A 25,341-nucleotide genomic window follows, 5' to 3' on the forward strand; every position below is an offset into this window, starting at 1 on the left:
AGGCCTCCTGTGAACCCAACAGGTAAAGCACCACACTTGGTAATACATATAGATTCACCTCACATGCCCTCTATCTGCGATTGGGGGGTGGGGGTAACTGTGTTACATGTAAAACACTTAATATGTGTAACTGCTGTTTTAAACTCCATAAGCAGGATAAGTTGATGCAGTCATAATATTCTTACACAGGCCTAAATTTACAAACTGTTATGCCATAAGACTCTCCAGAACAGGATGACCACCAAGCATTCGCATTGTAACTCCACATTATGAGCTGTAAGTCTTTTAAGTGTGAAGCTATTAAAACGTTGTACACTCCTACTATATTAGAAAATACAGCGCAACAAGACACTTTCATGTTGGACTACTCATTCATTATTACCCAATAGAATTATAAATGTTCATATAATAAAAACAGCAGTACTGTACTACATATTCAGCCACTTCAAGAGACATTTCTTCTTAGGCTGCGCTAATAGTGCCTGGCGACGGCAATGCGACGTCGCTCCAAAACAAATCCATTGAATCCATCGCATGCGCATATAGTAAGCGCGACGGCGCAACGTCGCAACCAACAATTTGGACGCCAGTCAAATTTGATTTTTTAGCGACAGTCACCACATGTGGCTGTCTCTAAACCAGACTGTGACTGTCGCTGCCCTCCTCCTTGGTGACGTCACTGGCCTTGTCACCAGCGACGCCGCTTAAATTAAAACTAAAGTACAACTTTCGCCAGTGGCGATGGGTGACATCATTGGTCGCGTCGCCGGCACTATAAACGCGGCTTTAGGCCACAAAAAAAAAAATTATGCATAAACATCTTAAATGAATTGGCTTCCACACACTAATCTCTGATGTTTGTGTGATCTCCTGTTCCATAGAAAAAGAAAGCGACTCAAATTTCTAGCTATTCCTATCTTCTCTTTGAGAACATAGCACACCATCATTAACAAAGGAGCTAAAGCTGGGAAACAAAAAGATGGCAGGAAAGGTAAAAAAAATGACAGAGTCCCCATTAAGAACAAGCATACATTTTTGACAGGACACAAATTGAATAGTATTTTTACATGTAGCCAGGCCTGGTTTCACTGGCTACCAGTCTGCACTTCTCCTGGCAGTAAGCCCTAGTAAGAGCAGGCTACCAGGACTTATCCTGGGTTTTCCCCACCCTCTGCAGATTTAGTGAGTCACAGGGGAGGCAGTGCAACCAGTCCTTGTGTCCAATCAGGGACTCAAGACTGGTTCCTGCTTTTCCTGTACTTAAGGAGCTGCACTTCCTGATTTAGTGAGTTGCCTCTACCCTTGAGAGAGGCTGGCCTACCCGAATAACTGTGCAGGGCTCTGCACAGTTTGGACTCCCTCCCTTAGGGGAGTTGAGTGGGTGACTATTCCTCCACCAGGGAGTAGGAGAAGAGCAAGGACAGCTGTAGGGGCCATGTACCTGCAGTGATTATCCAGGGAAACATCCTGAGGGTAAAGGCCCGAATAACTGAGTGTTGCTGTGTATGCTGTGAAGTCTACAATGTGCAATAAAATGTTCCTGTTTCACTATACCTTCCACCTGAGACTGCAATCTACCAGGGGAAGGGAAAATAACTCTCCTGCAGGGATTGCTCCCCTCATTCCTGGGGCCTGCAAGAGATGGATGCGCTGTTACTATGAGTACAAATTATTTTATATCCCAGAAGCCTGTTCTGACATCCCCTAACACCATGCGGGAGACTCAGATCTACTGTGAGCCAGCAGGTATGCACCACCACACTCCATGTACTGTAGCAGCAAGATCTCCCCGAGGGGGGAGCGTGGGGGGGGGGGGGGTAATATGTGTTACAGACTTTTAAGATGAATAAAGCCAAAACACTTACTTTGATAGGAGGTTCATTTTTATTGTTCTTTTTTTCTGTTTGTTATGTTGTCTCTTTTTGTTTCTGCCCATTTCAAATTCAGAACATAAGTCTGTTGCATAAAGCAGTTTGTAAAGTTTTTTTGCACCCCCAGTTCATATTTAGCCATGTCTAACAAATACAAGTTTATATCTTGCCTTTTCCATATTTGTGTGGTGCACAGTTTTGTATTTTGCTTTGTGAAGTGTTATTTAGGAAGTGTATTTTTTGTTATTTTGGGCATTCTATGAGCACCATGGTCTATAGTCATTTTCAGTGGTTGACAAATCACCAAAAAATCTACTCGCCACACAAAAAAATCTACTCGCCACCTAGTACCAAACGTGTGCTGCTTGGGCCAATATTTACTCGCCCGGGGGTTAAATCCACTCGCCCGGGGCGAGCAAATGTATAGGTTTGTCGAACACTGGTCATTTTGACCGAACCACCTGTGCTGAAACAGGGATAACCTTAAAACTATACATTTTGGAGCCTCTTGAAGACTGGAGTTGGGAATCACTCATCTACTGTATACTAATCTGCTTGAAGCTTGTAAAGCTGTCTTCGTCAAGTTATTTGCTGCATGCAGCAACAAGCACATTACTTTTAAATGAGTTTCATCCAATCTGGTATTGAATAAGTTAATGAAATATAAATCCAAAGAACCCCCAATTTGATAGAATGGTAGACCAATTATTTTTTTTTGCTTTTTGCTGTATTGCCATTAGATCCTTTACTTTATTGATCAGAAGCAAAAGGAACGCCAGCTGGCAAAACAGCAAGAAAAAGCTAAAATGGCAAGAAATTAAAGTATACGTAAATGTAAGAACATATGCTTAGATAGAACATGCAATCGATTTTTTTCATCACTCAAACCTTAAAGGTCAGAGGTTGCATTAACCTGTGCACCTATGGAGGTCACTGGCAAATTTAAGCGATAAGGTTACCAACTTGACACTAGAGAAAATTCTGCAAATTCTTGCACGCCATCCGAGTGCAGATATCAGTAGCTTCATATTGAACCCATAAACATGTGTAGATACAGCATTAGCAGCTATCTAAAAGGAGATTCAAGTACGTTTTTAATCTGCTGTGAAGGTGCCTTCCCAGTGTGGAGAACGATTTTAGTACCATTCATTTGAATGGAGATGAACTGTTCTCCAGCAGGAAGACGGCCACTAGAGAAACGGCTTCCCGTTGTTAATACAGTAGGGGTCCCCAGTTTAGAATAGAAGAGACAAATCCTCTGTCTGAGTAATAATGATGTATTGCTTTACTGTGTTTAAAAAGACAGATTATTTTTGGTTGCTATACAGGAGCTTATTGATGCTCCCCCTAGGATTCTTGGAGAGGATAACAGATCCCCTACCCCCCACCATGTTCCTTAGACCTCAAGTCACGAATTTATAAATCCCAGAAACACAAACGTACCCGATTCTTTGCTGCTCAAGGATATCTAGCTTTTCAGCTCTTCTGATAACTTGCAGTATGACATCTATTTCATTTTGGTCGAGGCTCTGATTCTTTCTCTGCTTATCTGTTTGAAAGGTATGTACCGACCATCCTGTCTGCAGCCTACAGATAAAACAAAACTTGACCGTTTAGTGATCGGCCAAATCATTTTAGATATAAAAAACAATGTCACAGAAGGGTTAGATTATCAGCGAAATGCAATAAGAATTAAAAGGATAGCATGAAAAAAATGAAATGATCAATTAACTACTGTACTTAAAAATAGCTTTCTTGAGTGCAGCATTTTCAAGTTTAAACACAAGAAAATCACCATCATTAAGACTGGCAAATGCAAGAATTACTTGGGAAATAAGCAGCTCTGAGAAAGTGATAAGTGACAGTCATGTTTACAGTAGGGAAGCAGTCCCTTACTGAATATAAAAATACACAATGTGGTTCATGAAGTTGTTTTACAAGCAAGTTCTTGTTTTCTTCAATGACTTGGAATTGTAACAATAAAAGCAAAATGAATGATAATGAAACCCAGAAACATATGTATTTGTATCAGCAGGGACTTAAAGAGGGCTGCACAATAATATTGTGAACATGCTCTTGTTACGGTCATGAAATACGTACACAGGGGAAGGAAACCCTTGCAACAGCTGAGAAAATAGTATAATATACTTGGGAGGTGCAGGAGAAGTAACCCCCGCCGGGGGGGGGGGGGGGGGAGGGAGAGAGGTACAGTGGGCACGGCCGCGCAACAAAAATTGCAAAGGCTGGACTGTGCTACAAAAAAATGCTTTATTATAACATGGATTTAAAAACGAGAGAAGAGATAACACCCCCCGCAGCTCTTACGCGTTTCACCCACTTGGGAGGTGCTACTATCGGGGGGCTGATAGAAGGCACGAACTGAAAAAGAAAGATATCCACACTAATGAGGGCACTCAAATCCCAGAATGATATGAAATAATGGTTGAAATAAATGGTAGTACTGTTGCGGCTGAGCTTATTCTAAAGCTTACCCGCAATTGTTCGGGGCTGTTTTCTTTAGCAGCCGAACTTGGCAGGCGCCGAAACTTTAAAAAAAAAAGCCTGCGTCTGCTCGCGTTTTAAAAATTCCCGCGGTGGCGGCCGATTTAGACTCAGGGCGGCCGCCACTGTATTAAAAGTGTAAAAAACTTTATTAGAGTTGTACTCAAAAATTATAATGAAGGGCAAGTGTGAACCCGACGCAAAAAACACACCGGTATTGTATTATAGGGTTAATACCCACCACAGTATGAGAAAAAATATATAGAGCAAGCGAATATTAAAAATAAAATTTGGTGTTCAGGTCCCACAAGTCTGTGCCTCTCAGCAGTAAATACAGAAGCCAGTGTGTGTGGTTTGAAAAGTAACAAAAGTATCAAGTTCACATAGTAACTACCAGTTCAGATACAACCCAGATATTTACAGCAGTTTTCAGCATTAGCAGTGTGCTAGTTGTAAGATATAGTATGCACTGATCAGACTTCCTAGGTATTTATTAGTTTAGTCTAAGAGGGCCAATCCATATAGAGGGAATATAGGAGAGGCTGTCTAAGTCTCAGTAGATCGTTTATTATAGACTCACAGTCTTTAGTATAATTAGGAGTCTGGGTGCTTTAATAATGGCGCCTTTATTACCATATATATTCCTTTAATTAGGTAGTTGTCCCCCAGTTGTACTGTATATCGGACTTTAGTATTACCCGATGTGCTCTAGATTAGGGAGGACTCTGAAAATTCTCACATGAATATGTCTAATGCTGACAATGACGTATACAGTCCGGTACAGCAGTATCATCTGACTATCCCGGTCATATGGACCTCCGTTAACTCGAGGAAACAAGAAGATCTTAATACCTGGTGAGGCTGCTATGTACAGAGTACTGGCTAAGTATTAGCTATTGCGGACCAGATTATGAAAAACAGGGGAGAAAGAAAGCCGCCGGAGCAGCAGGCATGATAAGCACGGGAGGTAAGCGATCATTGGTAACTACGATATATAAATCAGTATTTAAACATCTATATAATGACTGCTAGCCTGAGAAGTAGGAGGAAAATAAGTTTAAAACCACAGGTTAAAAAATTGCATTTAAGTGCATTACCTAGTCGGGTGAGCAGATCATGGCATTAGCTGCCATATTCGTATAAGCTCTCCCTAGTGACGTCATCAACTTGGACGTCGCAAACTGCTGACGTACTGTACGTTTCGCTATACGGCTTTATCCAGGCAATATACAGCCACCCTAAGGTAGCTAGTATTTAAAGGTCATTCAATTACCCTATTGATTGATAGCAGTACATGTTGTTAACCCTTGCAGAAAAATGATACTTGGAGACATTTTATTATCAATGATGAGTGTGTACTAATGCTGGTAAATCCCTCTCATGAAGCAATGTTATCCACAGTACTAAATGGATTAATATAGTTGTGTTCTATAATTAGACCCAAAATTGCTGGGAGTATAGTTTACATTCAAATTCAGAAAACCCCCACCTTTTGATGCCACTTCTTGTTTGACACAAGTAAATATATAAATCTGCTGTTGTGATGATAGCAGACCATATTAATGAAGCCGAGTATGGTGTAAGATTGTTGAACAGCTAACAGCCAGAAAATATGATTTCTTACATGTTAGTTTATTTAATGATGAAAAATGAAGATATATACTTGTACAGTATGTATTCTAAAACTGTTTTTTAGAAACAATGCTTGACTGGTAGGTGCCTCCAAAGGAAAATCCTATTCTTATGTGGAATAATGTATTGATCAGGATTATAGAGAAGTGCAGATCACAGCAGTGTGGTCATACAAGTACCCCATGTTGGGCTTCTCTAGAGTATCCTAATGTAATGTACCACCAAGAGCACTGTGCGTTATTCCATACTTCAAGCATATTCTGTAGGTTTGTTTGCAATTAGTCCTTTGCACACAATACCTATTAAGGAAGATAACTCCTATATGGATTGCCGGTATACAGTGTATCTGTAAAGGGAACCCCTATTATGGAGTAAGGACCAATAGTTGGATACAGCGACCCTGAATTTGGTCACCAATACCAGCTTCAATTAGAGACATGTGAGAAGTGTCTTAATGATACAAAAAGTACGGTGTTACAGACAACGCTCCCAAATAAAGATTAAAGTATATAATGTCTGGTGCACAGGAACACAAAGGGCGTTCTGTTGCTGAGCTGCACAAATACGTCGGGCTCACGGAGGTGTGTGCCGTGTGATGCACATGCGTGGACCTCCGTCGCGTCCATGACGTCACAGCGGAACCCGATTTCGAGCCGAAACACCAGCTGCAGAGCACATCTCAGTGGGTGAGTTATGGGGTAGATATATATATATATATATATATATATATATATATATATATATATATATATATATATATATATACGGGAAAGGGGACTATATATATATATATATATATATATATATATATATATACATATACATATACATATATATACATATACATATACAGTATATATATACACATACATATATATATATACACATACATATATATATATACATATACATATATATATATACATATACATATATATATATATATACATATATATATATATATATATATATATATATATATATACACATATATATATATATATATATATATATATACACATATATATATATATATATATATATATATACACATATATATATATATATATATATATATATATATATATATACAGTGCTCGACAAACCCGGTCGCCCACTCGCCAGGCGCAAACGGAAATTGGCCGGTGGCCAGCTACTTTTTCCCCCTGCTCTGCGCAAATTTTTTTTTTTTAAATAAATACAAATATCCTCCTGGCTGATTGGCCAATTGGTCGTGACGCGGAATGGAGCCCTTCTCTGCAGGGGTAAGTAATGGCTGCTCCCTGTCTCCTGCCCGTGCTTCCCCCCTCATCCCCTCCAGTCTCCGCTCCTGTCGGGCAGGAGATGACAGCAGGGGATTTCCCCCCCTGTCCCACGGTTCCGCTCCTGTCCCTGTGGCTGCACGCGCGGGGCAGGAGATGACACCAGGGGATTTCTCCCCCACCTCCCCTGTCCCGCTTGCCCTCCGGTTCCGCTCCTGTCCCTGTGGCTGCACGCGCGGGGCAGGAGATGACAGCGGGCGATGTCTCCCCCACCTCCCCTGTCCCGCTTGCCCTCCGGTTCCGCTCCTGTCCCTGTGGCTGCATGCGTGGGGCAGGAGATGACAGCGGGCGATGTCTCCCCCCCCTCCCGTCCCGGTTGCCCTACGATCCCCGCTTTCCCCCAGTGCCCGTGGCTGCTCCCGATGCCAGCAGGGGTGTTCCCCTCGGTCCCCGTGGCTGTCTCCGCTTCCCCCTCCCTTTCCGCTCCCCCCCCTCCCACAAATGTAAAAATAAATAAATAACAAAAAAATATCCTCCTGGCTGATTGGCCAATTGGCCGTGACGTGGAATGGAGCCCTTCTCTGCAGGGGTAAGTAATGGCTGGTCCTCGCGCGCTCGTTCCCTGTCTCCTGCTCGCGCTTCCCCCCTCATCCCCTCAATCTCCGCTCCTGTCCCTGTGGCTGTGGCTGCTCGCGCGGGGCAGGAGATGACAGCGGGGGATTTCCACCCTGTCCCGCGTGTGCTCCGGTCCCGCTCCTGTCCCCGTGGCTGTACGCCCGGGGCAGGAGATGATAGAGGGGAATGTCGTCCCTCCCCCCCCCCCCCCCCCGAACCCGCATCCCCTCTGGTCTCTGCTCCTGTCCCCGTGGCTGCTCGCGCGGGGCAGGCTATGAAAGCAGGGGATTTCCCCCCCCTCCGGTTGCGCTCCTGTGGCTGCACGCGCGGGGCAGGGGTGTTCCCTTCGGTCCCCGTGGCTGTCTCCACTCCCCCCTGACCCCCCCCCCCCAACGAGAGAGAGTGTGAGTGTGTGTGTGTGTGTGTGTGTGTGTGTGTGTGTGTATGAGAGAGAGAGAGTGGTGTGTGTGTGTGTGTGTGTGTGTGTGTGTGTGTGTGTGTGTGTGTGTACACACACGTGTAGGACACCAGAGGTAGTCATCCCCCCAATCAGTCAGTCATCCCCCCACCCCACCCTGTCAGTCAGTCATCCCCCCACCCCACCCAGTCAGTCATCCCCCCACCCCACCCAGTCAGTCATCCCCCACCCCACCCAGTCAGTCATCCCCCACCCCACCCAGTCAGTAAGTCATACCCCCACCCAGTCAGTAAGTCATACCCCCCCACCCAGTCAGTCAGTCATACCCCCCCACCCAGTCAGTCAGTCCCCCCCCACCCAGTCAGTCAGTCATACCCCCCCACCCAGTCAGTCAGTCCCCCCCCCACCCAGTCAGTCACTCCCCCCCCAGTCAGTCACTCCCCCCCCCACCCAGTCACTCCCCCCCACCCAGTCAGTCAAAAGTCAGTCATCCCACCCCCCTGCCCCCTGCCCAGTCACCCCACCCAGTCAGACAGTCAGTAATCCCCACCCAGTCACAGTCAGTAATTCCCACCCAGTCAGACACCCCGTCACCCCACCACCCCACCCAGTCACCCCATCCAATCACACAATCCCCACACCCAGTCACCCCATCCCCACACCATCACCCCATCCCCACACCCAGTCACCCCATCCCCACACCCAGTCACCCCATCCCCACACCCAGTCACCCCATCCCCACACCCAGTCACCCCATCCCCACACCCAGTCACCCTCTCTCCGTCTCTCACCCTCTCTCCGTCTCTCACCCTCTCTCTCTCGGTTTCTCCCTCTCTCGGTTTCTCCCTCTCTCGGTTTCTCCCTCACTCTCTCTCACCCTCTCTCCGTCTCTCTCTCACCCTCTCTCCGTCTCTCTCTCACCCTCTCTCTCCGTCTCTCTCACCCTCTCTCTGTCTCACCCTCTCTCTGTCTCACCCTCTCTCTGTCTCACCCTCTCTCTGTCTCACCCTCTCTCTGTCTCACCCTCTCTCTGTCTCTGTCTCACCCTCTCTCTGTCTCACCCTCTCTCTGTCTCACAATCTGGATCTGGATATTTTATTTACCCTGTATATCTTAACTGCCCTATACTACACCGAAATAACCTATACTGCTTTCTTCCAAATCTGATTCAAGCTTCACACGGAAGACATCGGAACCCCCTCTAACCCAGAAGACAGGTAGGGAACACCTCCCCTCCAATGTATAACATTGCGGAAATGAGGTACCTGGACATTGAGGGTCTGCGGATCAGGTAAGATCCCAGGTGGGATTGCTGCTTTAAATATTGTGAAGCAGGGGCATCCAGGCACTAGTTAAGGGGTGCAGGAAACTAGTCATTCACATCTGGCTTTTTTTTCTAGATTCGACATTTATACACACACACACACACACACACACACACATATACACATATACACACACACGGACTAATTGTAGTATAATGTAATACAATAAATAAACTTATGTCAAAAACGAATGTTCTTACTAGGAATTGATTACATTTATTTCATTTATGGTTTTTTTTAAATGCGGGGCTGGGGGCGGGATTGGAGGCGGGGTTGGGGCGGGACTAGAGGCGGGGTTGGGGCGGGACTAGGTGGCGAGTAGATTTTTTGGTTCGGCGAGTAGATTTTTGGGTGATTTGTCAAGCACTGTATATATATATAATCAAAAAATAAATAGATGATACCGTTCTGTGGCTAACGAAATGCTTTTATTTGTGCGAGCTTTCGAGATACACTGATCTCTTCTTCCGGCGATGTTACAATGAATGAAGCAAGGGTATACTTAAAAACAGTGTCTCTTGGAATGTTATCTGTGCTAGTCCTTCCCCCGGTGTGGATGAGATTTATGGCTTGAGGTGTCAAAAGGTTCCTGAAAGCAAGTGAAGAAAGAGTGTGTATGTGTATCAGTGTGAATAAAAATGAATGGAGAGCCCACAGTATATACAGTGCTTTACAAAAGGTGTGTGTGGAGTGGGAGTGGATATAAATGGTGTGGGTGGGTGTGGAAATGTGAGAGTTTGTAGCACAACTAAAAGTGTGTGTGGATACATTGTGGTCCCTATTGGTGTATAGGGATGGAGAAACAAGGAGTATTAGTATGTGTGAGAGACAGCTGTGTGTGCATACATATAGCACAGTATGTACAGACATGGCCTTTAGTGCTCATGGGAAGAGAGTTCACTTGTGTCAATAATGACTCATAAAATTTCGATCTCTGTTTAGGCCACTGCTAAGTGTCCCGAACAGTTGCATAAATTTGTATTCATGCAACCGTCTCTCTTTCGTTGTTTTAAGATTACCTTTGAGTATGGCAACCCTCAGATCGTTCATCTTATGGCCAGAGTCAGAGAAATGTTCGCCAACAGGACTGTCTCTTGTTCCGCGTGTGATGCTGTGGCGATGCAGGTTCATTCTCTTGTTTAGCCCCTGCCCTGTCTCACCTATGTAGTAGCAGCCCCCTGGGCATTTCATGCACATGATGAGGTACACGACATTGCTGGAGGAACAGGTGAACCTTCCTCTGATTTTGTATTCCCGATTCCTGTGTGGTATTTGTATTGTGTCCATTGTGTAGAGCATTGCGCAGGTTTTGCATCTTGGGTCCTGGCATGGTTTTGTCCCGCATTCAGTTGTACTGCTGAATACTTTACTCCTCACCATAATATTCTTGAGATTATGGGGTTGTCTGTATGATAATAAGGGTGCTTCAGGGAAGACCTGTTGCAGTCTTGTATCTTCCTGGAGGATGGGTTGTAGTTTCCTGGCGATCTTGCGTAGGGCTCCTAGGTGTGGGTTATATGTGACCACCAAAGGTACCCTGTCGCTTGTCTCCTTCTGTTTGTATTCAAGGAGATCACTTCTTGGTATTCTGGTGGCTTTGTGAATTTGCTGGTCTACAATTCTGTGGTTATATCCACGGTTTATAAAGTCTGATCTCAAGGCTTTAATCCGCTGGTCTCTGTCTGCTGTGTCGGAGCATATCCGGTTGTATCGTATGGCTTGACTGTAGATGGTTGCATGTTTGGTGTGTGTCGGGTGGAAGCTGTTGTCCCTCAAATAGCTGGCTCTGTCTGTAGGTTTGCGGTATACAGAAGTCTGTAGTTGGTTGTTCTTTATAGTAATGGTGGTGTCTAGGAAATGTACTTCATCTGGGGAATGGGTGAGTTTGAGGTTGATGGTCGGGTGGAAAGTATTGAAGTTGTCATAGAACTGTAGGAGGTCCTGTTCGCCAGAGGTCCTCTGGCGAACAGGACCTCCTACAGTTCTATGACAACTTTAATACTTTCCACCCGACCATCAACCTCAAACTCACCCATTCCCCAGATGAAGTACATTTCCTAGACACCACCATTTCTATAAAGAACAACCAACTACAGACTTCTGTATACCGCAAACCTACAGACAGAGCCAGCTATTTGAGGGACAACAGCTTCCACCCGACACACACCAAACATGCAACCATCTACAGTCAAGCCATACGATACAACCGGATATGCTCCGACACAGCAGACAGAGACCAGCAGATTAAAGCCTTGAGATCAGACTTTATAAACCGTGGATATATCCACAGAATTGTAGACCAGCAAATTCACAAAGCCACCAGAATACCAAGAAGTGATCTCCTTGAATACAAACAGAAGGAGACAAGCGACAGGGTACCTTTGGTGGTCACATATAACCCACACCTAGGAGCCCTACGCAAGATCGCCAGGAAACTACAACCCATCCTCCAGGAAGATACAAGACTGCAACAGGTCTTCCCTGAAGCACCCTTATTATCATACAGACAACCCCATAATCTCAAGAATATTATGGTGAGGAGTAAAGTATTCAGCAGTACAACTGAATGCGGGACAAAACCATGCCAGGACCCAAGATGCAAAACCTGCGCAATGCTCTACACAGCGGACACAATACAAATACCACACAGGAATCGGGAATACAAAATCAGAGGAAGGTTCACCTGTTCCTCCAGCAATGTCGTGTACCTCATCATGTGCATGAAATGCCCAGGGGGCTGCTACGACATAGGTGAGACAGGGCAGGGGCTAAACAAGAGAATGAACCTGCATCGCCACAGCATCACACGCGGAACAAGAGACAGTCCTGTTGGCGAACATTTCTCTGACTCTGGCCATAAGATGAACGATCTGAGGGTTGCCATACTCAAAGGTAATCTTAAAACAACGAAAGAGAGACGGTTGCATGAATACAAATTTATGCAACTGTTCGGGACACTTAGCAGTGGCCTAAACAGAGATCGAAATTTTATGAGTTATTATTGACACAAGTAAACTCTCTTCCCATGAGCGCTAAAGGCCATGTCTGTACATACTGTGCTATATGTATGCACACACAGCTGTCTCTCACACATACTAATACTCCTTGTTTCTCCATCCCTATACACCAATAGGGTCCACAAGGTATCCACACACACGTTTAGTTGTGCTACAAACTCTCACATTTCCACACCCACCCACACCATTTATATCCACTCCCACTCCACACACACCTTTTGTAAAGCACTGTATATACTGTGGGCTCTCCATTCATTTTTATTCACACTGATACACATACACACTCTTTCTTCACTTGCTTTCAGGAACCTTTTGACACCTCTAGCCATAAATCTCATCCACACCGGGGGAAGGACTAGCACAGATAACATTCCAAGAGACACTGTTTTTAAGTATACCCTTGCTTCATTCATTGTAACATCGCCGGAAGAAGAGATCAGTGTATCTCGAAAGCTCGCACAAATAAAAGCATTTCGTTAGCCACAGAACGGTATCATCTATTTATTTTTTGATTATTGAAGCTCGGCTAACACAGTACTGATACCTCTATCTATATCTATATCTATCTATTATATATTATATAAATGTAAGTGTTTCCATGTACCTGACAGCCCTCACCTTGATAAAGACTGTGTGGCAGTCGAAACGTTGGTTTCTTAGCTTAAATAAATTACTTATTGAAAAGACAGAGTGCCTGGATCATCTTCCCTATCATAAAAAATAGTAAGCAATAAACAAGAGGGCAAAATAAATGAACAATCACACAACAGTCGGTGCCAACAACAATTTGTTACTAATTTGAAAGTGAATTGTCCTAGGAATAGGTAGAGGTGAGTAAAAACCACTAAAGCCAAGAAGGTATCATATGCGAGTCGTATATGGATGGGAAGCATTGGGGGGACCTCGGGAGCACCCATCAGTGGTAATGGGCAATGGTCTAGCCTCCGTATTGTGCTGTCTGTGGAGGAGATGGAATAGCATGTTAGTACCAGGACACATACGCATGTCAGAGACCACACAGGGATAACCTCAGAGGCGCCTATCATCGCTATATACTGAATCAAAAGAAACACCTAAATCCAATTCCTTGTTCATGCCCCCTGGGGTTATTGTTCTCCGTTTGCTAATCCATTTGGACTCTCTGTAATAGCTGGCGCGTAAGGTTACCCCCTCGTCAATGCTTCTCCACGCCATCAATAACCTGGTACCGGAGTTGTGTGACATTGTGCCCAGAGTGTATGAAATGATGTGCTACAGGGGCATCCTCATCTCCTCTACGGATTGTAGCTTTACGCTGTCGAACCCTATTCTTGACATGTTGTGTGGTTTCACCCACATCCTGATCCACATGGACATTTAATCAGATATATCACGTTTCGGGAATTGCATGTGAAGGATTTTTTAATAAAAAAACTTCTTCCCTGTGTGTGTGTGATAGAAAAGGCTTCCCTCCTGTATATTGCTGCAATGGCTGCAGCTATAACACCTGAAACAGCCCATCTTGGGGGACCAATAAATGTTTGAGTTCTAATGATACCTCCAATATTATCCCTGACTAACCGGTCTCTAAAGTTCTGTCCTCTCTTGTATGAGAATAAAGGTTTAGCACTAAGTAATGGTGCAAGATTTTCCTCAGAGTGAAGTACATTTTTAAGTCTCCCACTCCAGGTCCCATATGTTGAAACAAAGGGAACAGAAATATCACGGGGTAATCTCTCCCTAGGGGGCCTCTTAATAGACTTTCTCTTTTGTGTGCTTCTGCTACTTTTCTTTGTATGGCTCGGCAACGAATCGGGTATGCCCTCTTTAAGAATTTATGTTGCATGGTGCCTAGTCTTTCTTGGATTAGCGGAGAGATCTAATTATGCGCTTGGCTCACAGGAACAGATTATTGGGTAGATCTTTAATAGTCCCTGGTGGATGATGACTACTGAAGTGCAATAGGTTATTTCTATCAGTGGGTTTAATAAATAGATCAGACTCTAATTTTCCATTTTGGATGTAGATGTGGTATTCAGTTAATACTCTTTCTACTAATTGATGGTGTAAACCCAATTATTTCCTTTGCATTGTTGAGGTCCTTGATAAGCTCGTTCAACGTCTTTTCTGTACTTCCCCATATGAGGAATATATCTTTGATATATTGCACCCACATACGCCCATGTGCCATAAATGACTGGTGACAAAAGACAATCGGTTTCAAACCTAGTCATGAAAATGTTGGCGTACTGTACAGTATGTGGGTGCAACATTTTTCCCTTAAGATTATTGACAGCAAATCAAGTATAAATATTTGTTCCTTTGGTGTGAACATATCATCCGAGTTGAGGGCTAATTGTACAGCCTCTATGCCATCATCATGAGGTATACAAGCTATTGACATCTAATGTAACCAGTAATATACCTTCCTCAAATTGTGAAAAATTCTCAATTTTTTGCAAAAAAATGTGTAGTGTCCTGAATGTATGAAGCTGAGGCTGTAACAAAAGAGTGCAGAAGTTTATCTAAAAATACCGCCAACGGTTTAGAAGACAGAGTCAGTCCCTGCAACTATAGGTGGTCCAGGTGGTCTGGTGAAGTTTTTATATATCTGGGGCAGTGTGTAAAAGATGGGTGTTATTGGGTCTTTTTTAATTAAAAAGTAATTTTCTTTTTCAGATATTATACCTCCATCAACAGCTAAAGTAATAATTCTAGAATTTTTTTTCGACAATCCCAGGACTGGGGTTGTTAGGTACCACCGTATAATTGGATGTCTCAAATCTGACAAATTATGTCTGCCCTGTAGTCTGATCTATTCATCACAACCACCGCCCCTCCCTTATCTGCAAGTTTGATAATTAGTTCCCCTTTGCTTTCAATTGAATTCAGTATATCACGCTCATGCTTGGAATTACTGTATTTCGGTGGTGCAGGGGGCTATTTATTTAAGCCACGCCACATCCTTTTGCACTAATGAGATGTATGCTTCAATTATGTAATTAATAGGCGGGGGGTTGAATTTGCTTTTATTTCTACAGTCTGCAGTTAGAATATGAAAATCAGTGTCCTCTTCAAAATCTAAATTTGGACCTCTAGTACTACTTGTAACATGGAAAAATATCCGTTGAGTCTCAACATGCGAAAAAACCTTGCCATGATCTATGTCTAACTCCAATGGTTCTGTATGTACCGTAGGAACAAAGGACGCTAATCTGCTCTGGGGAAAGGACAGTGTCTGAAATGTTTACCACTAATGGTGTGATCGTGTTTGCATCCCTCTTGTTGCGGACCCCAAACCACCGGTGTTGTTTGCATCCTGCCATTCATGCCGGCCACGACCTCCCCTTGGTTTCCTCTCCTCCAAAAAAGAACTGTTGCGGTTGAAGAATAGTTTTCTGTGATTTTGGTCTGGTCGGGCTGGCATGCGTGCCGAGAGAAAGGTCTTTGTCCTATCCAATGATGGTCATCCCTGCATGTATCCCTCCATTGCCAGGAGTATACTCGTCCCTCAAAAATGTGCTCCTTATTCTGCTCTTAATCTCTCTAATGTAAGTAGATATGCTATCCTCCAGTTCTTTTTTGAGTTTGGCAATATCTGCTGGTTCAAGAGTAGCCTGCAGTTTTTCTTCTAAATTTATTATTTGTAAATTAGTTTCCACTACATCCTTTTGGATAAATTCAATAGTAAGTATAATGAGGTGTAAGGAACACTTATTAAGTATTCCTTCCCATTTTTTTCAGAATATTTCTGATGTGAAAATATAGTTGGTCTGAGAGTACATCGAAGCCCTCTAGGTATACGTTTGGAGCGAAAATATTCTGTGAGTATTGTAGCATGTACCTGTAATTCATCATTTGTTTTTTTCTAAATCTTTAGGTAGATCGGATACATGATCCTCTAAGAGGAAGTTCCTTTTCCCTAGGCACAGTGTAGCAATCCTAGCTGCATCGATATCAGTATAGGAAAATGTATGTGCATTTGCCTGAACAACACCCCGTTCCTGACTGAGAGACATGGAACAGATGTGAGTCACACAGTGGGTGCACGCCTGTAGAGGGATAATCATACAAAAAGTATGGTGTTACAGACAGCACTTCCAAATAAAGATTAAAGTACATAATGTCTGGTGCACGGGAACAGCAGGAGGGACACGTAACCCTCCCAAAACTATAAAGCAACAGAGGTAAAGTCCCCAGCACTCAATGCGAATAAAACAAAAAACACAAATATACCAAAATATATCAATTGTATTGCAATGAAATACACAATATAGGATATATAGAATAGAAAGGATGCTATCACTATCCTAGGGGAAAACTATGTATGCACAAGCCAAAAAGTGGCGTGATGGGAGGGGAGGGAAGAACATCCCGTCGGGGCGGTGCCTTTTCCAAAGTTCAGACACAAGAGGGAGTTGATCCAGCTGAGTGCAGATCAGAGCAGGGGGGCGACAACTACGGCGCCCGGCAAAGCAGAGTGATTCCACCAATGAGGACACATAGATTTGAATACCCCCGCCCTCCGCACCTGCCACACTAGTGTCAATGGATCTGAATCAGCTGTACCTGGGAGTGCTAATCAGAGCAGGGGGGCAGCAAATGCAGTGCTTGGCAGAACAGAGTGAATTGACCAATGAGGACACTCGGGTTTGGATGCCCCCGCCCTCCGCACCTGGTGCACTAATCTCAAAGGACTGATAAATTAGCAGTCTTGCTGTCAGACACCACAAGCTGCTCCAGAGACTGGTGACACATATGAACTGATATACCACTCGTGTACCCCTGTTATTGCTGATCTTTTGTTTGCTATATTGCTGACACTTCATAGTTATTGGGAATTCCCTTAGGGTTAGGAGGCTGGTAGAAAAGGAACCCAAGTGTAGCACTCAGACTCACCCTCTGGTGATAAATGTAGTAGTTAAAACGTAATCTTTATTATGCAACCACAAGTAAAATAATGGGTGTTAAAACGACGAGCTGAAGGTGTACACTGGATCCAGATGCTGATAGCCGTATTGGCTCAATATCCTAAAGTAATAGTGTGTCAATAGACCAATGCTAATACTACACTAGATAACAGTCCTTGTAAAGGATCTGTAGGTAGGTGGAGACGTGCAGGGAATTCTCGTGAGCAAGATATCATATACTGTAAATCAATTTAACAGACAGACTGATGAACCAAAATGTGATAAATAAGACGATTTGATTTACAGTAGTCGGTATGATTCCTGTGGTGTCCAGTTTATAATATATTGGGTGTACCCCAGTTTAACCAGCAAATAAAATGTTTGATCAGAGCTAAACTGGGTCCTCCACATGTGACTGTTAATAATGATGTAGATAAATCCGCACCATTACTATTGCTGACATGACCTCAAAAAACCTTTCAAGGAGTGTGCAGCAATGATCTAGGTAGATTTGTATAATACCCAGATCATCTTTGCTAGATATAGCTGCTTAATAGATGCCGAGGTGAGTAGTGTGGAGCAATAATAGTATATAAGGTCCTTTGGATTTAAACCCTTGAGCATTAATAAGTATGTGGCTAGCTCTGCAGCCACACCAGTAGTTTTGACCTCAAGTAACCTTGGGGTTAATCTTATGTTCAGAGAGTGTCCTCTATTCACCCTGTGTGGTTAGAGGTGGTAAAGTATAGGTTATTTTAATATCAGGAGAACCATACACTTATAAATCGTAAGTTAGCTGAGTGGAAATGGATCACAGATGAGGCAGATGCTAATGATTAAAGGTAATGTACTGATAAGTAGCCCACGGGCACTGCTATTGTAGAGAGACTCTTATACTGTGGTGAGTATATTAGCAGGAGTGTACAACGTTGCAGGCTATTGAGATACAATATCTCTCAAACTTATCAGGAGTACATAGATCTTGAGAGAATAATATCCCTGTATGTCTGAAGGAGGTTTTATGTGTCCGTCAGGGCACTTTGAAAACCTATATTGTGCAGGGGCAGAGAGCCGCACCAGCTCGCAGTGCGAGACAGTCAGGTGCGGTGGCGATCAGACTCTGCGCGTGCACGTCTGAAAACAGAGCCGACGCACGCGTTTCGCGAGAGACGCTTTTTCAAGGCAGATTGGTGAGTAATGATTTTCTACCAGCCTCTTATATATAATATTGCCCAAGAGCACCGCTCACTATCACAACCGTGGCAGCAGCAGGGGCTCCCCTATTTTTTCCCTTAGGGTTAGCAAGGTTTAAAAGTAGCATTGCCTTATTTTTTTTGCTCTAGATTGGTTCTGTATGACTACTACAGTGTTATTTACCTGAGACTATTTATATCATCACACCAAGATTTCCCGGTTACCATTTAATTGGTTTTGATTGGATTACTGGTTGTAGCAGTGTAAGCTTATGTGGACACATGTAACATTTTGAATTAGTGTTCCTCTTTTTAGATTTCCCTGTCTATGTAACCACAACTTCATGTTGTTCAGTTGTGTACATTATTTTATGACGGGAGTGTTCACAGTTGTATTCATGACCGGAAGGAGATATTTTGTGGTATGGCATGAAGTGAAGCACCACCGGTTCCTTTTCTAAGGATCTGTGGGAATGAGCCTGAGGAAGGGTTACTCTGCCCGAAACTTTGCATCCCTTTCGCTTCATCACATTTACTCCGTCTTTGGCCGTTAGGCAGTTTGTCCTCACTACCTTATTTCCCCTTGTTTTTTTTCCCTTCCCTCCCATCACACCACTTTTTGGCTTGTGTATACAAAGATTTTTCCTAGGATAGTAATAGTATCCTTTCGATTGTATTATCTATATTGTGTATTTCATTTCAATACAATTGATATATTTTGGCATATTCCAGTGTTTTTCGTTTTATTCACATTTAGTGCTGGGGACTTTACCTATATTGCTTCATTGTCTTAATGATGTTTAGCCCTCCTTTTCCCAAGGGCCTAATAATCTACAAAGTAGAGTCAACAACCCCCAGCTATCATATAAAGGGATACTGCTGCGGCCGCCTTTATCCTCCTACTTGCCCGGATAAATGCAGGGGTTTTCTCCGTTTCCTCCGGCGTTTCCCGCGCAGCGGCCGCATCATCAGATAAGCGCTAATGGAGCTTATCATTGAAAGCGCCTGCAGCTCGGGAAACCTGACGGAAAAAAGCCGTGAGCCTCCGCGTTTTTAAAATTCCCGCGGTTGCGGCCGCAGGAGGATAAAGGCGGCCGCCACTGTAGGAGACAAAGCCTTCATTAAAGCCATTAGGCAAAAGGGTTTTTAAGAGTATAGATACATCTGGATTCCTTCTTTAAAAGTTCTTGATCCCAGTCCCCTTATCTCAGGCCCATGTATAGCTGGTCTATGCCAATGAATCGTACTGATGCTGCGGCTGTTATTCGAACGGATCTCAAATCAGTTTTTGTGTTGACCGCTCTATTCCATTCGGTATTTCCGCGTTTTGACCACTATTCATGCAACGTTCGCGCAATTCGGCACCGGGCAGCCACACGCAGTTGATCTGTTTAATTTAATGGTTTCTTGTTTCTTTGGATGCAATTCTTTCGCATATCCGCCATGTGGCAGAAGTTAATGAATTATAATTTGGTTGCTATTCTTTGCGTATCCGCCAGGTGGCAGAAATGAATGAATTTAATGAATTGTATTGAATTGTAATGTGCATGGTACTTTGCTTCTTTGTAAGGGTGCAGGTGGTTAAAACAGATAGCACCCACGTCTATACTGGTACATACTTACAGTGGCCCATTGTGAATTGACCTTGATTTTTCGAAGACGTTATCAAATTAGGCGTTCTTAATAAAAAGCTTTAAATACTCAATGTGTGCCTTTTTTTTTTTACATTCTTTCCCCACACAATTGCTGAGTGGACATTATGGCTACACCACAGGCGTATAAAAAACCTGATTGTAGTTATGCATTTTTAATATATTCGGCAATAAATGCTGCAGCAGATAAGATGGCGACAGTATCTGAAATATATGAATATTTAATTTCGAACTACGATTTTTACAAGTTTTCACCAGACGTTCATGGGTGGAAGCGTGCGATAAGAAAAACTTTAAGTAACGATCATTGCCCCTCCTGCCGGAGAGATTTGCAGGTATTGGGGTGTCATGCCAGAATTTCACAGTATGTTTGATCATGGCAATTTCAAAAGCAGAAAGGTTGGTTTTAACCCATATAAGAATCGTCAATCCCAATCCAGCAATGTGCCGGCAATAACACCAGCACCGGCCGGTCCGACCATCAGGGATAACCTGGTGAACGGCCAGGCCATCCTTTGTACCTGTCCCCGCCAGAATACCTGGAAAATTTCCAACATGGGCATGATTTCGCGTACCAGCAAGCTTGCATTTACCAGTACTAAAATGATTTCCAGCTTCATCAGCTGTCAACTACAAGTGTACCAGGCCAGCTGTCACCTGTCAATTATAATGCAGACTTGAGGAGTCACAGTGAGTCATCACCACCAGTTTATAATGAAGGTAACTATACAGTACAGTAATGTACTACACTGTATTACACTATACTGTACTGTACATGACAAGTTTGGAGCTGCAGTTGAAGCTGCCGTGTGTCAAAACAAAATTATTTTTTAAACAATACTGTACGTACTTTATAGTACTGTACATGCATCAATACAATACTGTATGCGAGTTGAGGGGATGTTTCTCTGTTGAGTGCACTTTGAAGAATGATTTGATTGTTCGTCGAAGTACGTGACGCTGCTGAAGCTTAAAAATGTAGGGAGAGGGTGGGGCTGAAGAGTCAGAGCCAATCAGAAGTTTGATCTCATCCTACAGACACATATGTAGGATATTGCTTGAACGGCTGCTTTAATTCCCAATGACGCGACTTGACGCATGCGCAATATCGGCAATAATAGCATATTTGTTTGTTTTTCCCCAGAAAAGAAACTTTGACATCAAACGGAAAAAGACAAAAGAAGGGATTTGGATGGACCTGCAATATCGCTTTTTTTTAAAGTTACTTGTGCATTGTTTGCTAAGTAGGCAATCATTTAGTGACAATGCCATTTTTATTGATAGAACAATAGTGAGCTTTATAGAAAACCTTACACTGTACAGTATGCTGCTTTTTTAATATTCAACATTTTTTTACATTGTACAGTACTGTCAACATCACCACTTTCTTATAAACACCAAAAATAAAGATGTATATCTTTTATTCTATATAGTATGTATTATTTATTATTCAATGCTTTCAACTTTTGCAACAGCACTACTGTTTTTCTTTTACTGGTAAGCGCATGCGTGTACTGTACTGTATGTCTCATTTGGACATTTTTTTTAAATAACCGGTAAGAGAAATGCCCTTGCATTACATTACATTACAGTATGTGAAGTGCAATGCTTTGTTGAACTGTTCATAAGAATTTCAGGTCTGCAATAGGGGGTCGGTCAAAAAATAAATTTTATTTTTTAATTCAAGTTTTACAAGTATATATTTTTAGGGGATATCGACATGGGCTTGCATACCAATTATGGATATTATGAGAATCAAGCAGTACTGTTGCTTTTTAATTCCACACTAGTCATGTACGTTCTTTCAGAGGTGGGTGGCAAACTGTAGTACTGTGATTTTTATTTGGGGGTGTGGGGATCAAAACATTATGATGACCTGTTGAGAATATGACTTTGAACTACAGGTAATCCTTCATACAGCTCCCCCCCCCCCCACACACACAGCTCAATGATTTCAACTTCTTATCGACACCTCTCGCACTCCATTCATTTTCAAATGGTTGGCTTTGTGGCTTTTTTAAATCTTCCCGAGCCTGCTCTCACAGTTCTGCCCGCAACGCATGCGCAAGTGTGATAAACTAAGCCCTTCTTAACTTGCCTTTTCTTAAACACAACACACCTCCCTCCCTCCCCCCATTAGTAATAAGATTAACATGTTGTGTGAGATACAGGCTGAGCTAAGCCCTTCTAAAACGGTTATTGTACTGTAACAAAACAGGTCAACTTGAAGTTCAAAGCTCATCAATAACACACCACCTCTCCCCCCCCCCCTCCAACAGAGCCATTTACGTAAATGTACTGTAGCGTGATTATCAGGAGCTGGGCAGAAGACATGTTTGATAATCCTTAAGGCAGGAAAAGGAGAAAATTTAAACAACTTACCATAATTTTCTTTTCCTGGAATCATGGCAGTGGGCACCATTGGGTTAATCCCTTCTCACTCTAGGTAGGACAGGAAGTAGACTTTTGCAGGTAGGCCATATAAGGCCCCTCCCTCTACCTGCACCTTAGTCTTACGATTCTTCCATAGCTGAAATATATAACTGATAGGCATTAGACATACATAGGGAGGGTAACTATGTGCCCACTGCCATGGTTCCAGGAAAAGAAAATTACGGTAAGTTGTTTAAATTTTCTCCTTTCCTGATCACCCTGGCAGTGGGCACCATTGGGACATACCCAAGCAGTGCAAATTTTAGGGAGGGATACATCAGAATAGACAACACCAGTTTAATGCCTTATTAGTTTGACCTTTATTAATACACTTTACACTTTATTTTACTACAGTTCCTAACACTCTACGCCCAAAGCTTGCGTCAGCTGATGATTGTACGTCTAGTCTGTAGTATTTCAAGAATGTATTGAATGAGGACCAGACTGCCGCTATGCAAATCTGTCCTGGTGTATCCTGGGCTTTAAATGCCCATGAAGTAGACATGGCCCTTGTAGAATGAGCTTTAATGTTCAAAGGTTTATCTTGTCCTTTCCTTTCATAAGCCTTTTAATACAAGACACTATCCACTGGGAAATTGTTGTCTTTGAAGCTTCTTGACCTTTCTTCGGTCCCTCTGGAATTGATGAATAGTCTGTCTGACTTTCTGAAATCTCGCATCCTTCCAGGTACACTTTTAGACATCTTACCACCTCTAACTTGTGTAGTCTTTCTTCTTTCTTATTCTTTGGTTCTGGACAGAATGTCGGAATCACAATTTCTTGATTCATGTGGAACTGTGATACAACTTTTGGCAGGAATTGGTATACTGGTCTGAGAACTGCCTTGTCTTGATGTATGACTAGGAATGGTTCCTTGCCTGATAGAGCCTGTAGTTCTCCCACTCTCCTTGCTGAGGTGATTGCTATCAAAACGCTATTTCCCATGATAACCATTTCAAGCCTATCTCCTGTATAGGTTCAAACGGAGCTGCTGTTAGTACATCTAATATTAGGGACCAGTCCCCTGTAGGTACCCTGTTCTTGATTTGAGGCCTTAACCTTTTAACTGCCTGAAAGAATCTGATGATCAATCTTTCCATTGGCAGATTTCTTTCCAACAAGGCTGATAGTGCAGACACCTGTACTTTCAATGAGCTAAGACTGAGACCTTTCTCAAATCCTTTTGGCAGGAACTCCACAATTGATACAATTCTAGGTGAAAAGACTTCTGTTTTCCCTTTTCACCCCAATCGCGAAAGCAAAGCCAGATTCTATGGTATACTTTCGATGTGGAACTTTCCCTTGCTTGTAAAAGGGTTTGGATTGTTTTGTCTGAACAACCTTTCAGTCTCAATGTTTCCTGCTCAATTGCCATACCGTCAAAGCCCATTGTTTGGCATTCGGATGACATATTGACCCCTGTCGCATCAACCCTTTGCGATCTGGTATGTGCCATGGTGTATCTAGTGCCATATTACCAAGTGTGTGAACCAAAGCCTTCTTGGCCAGTAGGGTGCTATGAATATCACCTCTGCTTGGTCTTCCCTGATTTTCCTGATTGTTTCCGGAATTAAGGGAATTGGAGGGAACAGGTATACCAACTTGAAGTGCCATTTGAAACTGAGAGCATCTGTACCCTGTGCGCTTGGATGAAACTGTCTGGCACAGTAGTTCCTTACCTTGCGGTTTTGGTGTGTCGCCATGAGATCTATGTCTGGCTGATCCCATCGATCTACCAGTTCTTTAAACACCTGTGGCTATAATGCCCCTTCTCCTGGGTGTATGATGCTCTGACTTAGAAAGTCTGCTGTGACATTTTCTAGTCCTGGGATATGTATGGCTGTAATTTCCTACAAGTGGCACTCTGCCCAAAAGAGGATTTCTGCTGTGAGGTTCATCAGCTTTCTGCTCCTGGTTCCTCTTTGTTCGGCTATATACTTGACAACTGACCTGTTGTTTGATTCTATTTTTATACAGCCACCTCTTATATGGTCTTGGAAAGTTTCTAAGGCCCTTGTACTGCTTTTAATTCCAGCAGATTTGATGGAAGATGCTTTTCCTGGTTTGTCCAGGTTCCTTGCACCAATGTTTCTCCCATCTGGGCACCCCGACCTGTGTTGCTCGCATCTGTTTAAGAAACGTGCATGGGACTAAGACAAGGCATTGCTGAGATCTGAACTCAGGATCTCCTGTTTACAAGACAGCCACTTTAACCAACTAAGCCACAGTGCCATTGACTTGTAATTCTTACCCAGTGCACTGGGTGTAGTGTTTGTCCTTTTCCCAGGTTTCGGGTATCTTCCCACCACTTTAATTCCTGTTTTGTGTGTGGGTGTAAGCAAAGGAATGGAAGCAGGCACACGGTCTTTCTAAAGGTGCAGTTTATTGTGCCACCAAAGGTCCAACGTTTCGGCAAATAGATTGCCTTTATCAAGGAGAGGGTGTAACAAGATTCTTGGTCTCATATGTATTGCTGCCCATTTTCTGACGCTTAATGTTGAAGCGAATTTCCCTAGGAGCTTCATGCATTCT

General features: G+C 43.1%; 1 protein-coding gene across 9 annotated transcripts in view; it reads right to left on the reverse strand.

The window, feature by feature from the left end:
* The window catches only part of RPH3AL (rabphilin 3A like (without C2 domains)), a 692,976-nt gene that overhangs the window by 327,082 nt on the left and 340,553 nt on the right, over positions 1 to 25,341 (reverse strand). For all 9 annotated transcript variants that reach the window (XM_075589573.1, XM_075589571.1, XM_075589570.1 and 6 more), the window contains one exon: positions 3,315 to 3,458. In XM_075589573.1, coding sequence (XP_075445688.1) covers positions 3,315 to 3,458 — 144 coding nt within the window. The remainder of the gene's footprint in view (positions 1 to 3,314; positions 3,459 to 25,341) is intronic.

The sequence above is a fragment of the Ascaphus truei genome, chromosome 3, assembly GCF_040206685.1.
Source record: "Ascaphus truei isolate aAscTru1 chromosome 3, aAscTru1.hap1, whole genome shotgun sequence".
In the NCBI taxonomy this organism is placed as follows: domain Eukaryota; kingdom Metazoa; phylum Chordata; class Amphibia; order Anura; family Ascaphidae; genus Ascaphus; species Ascaphus truei.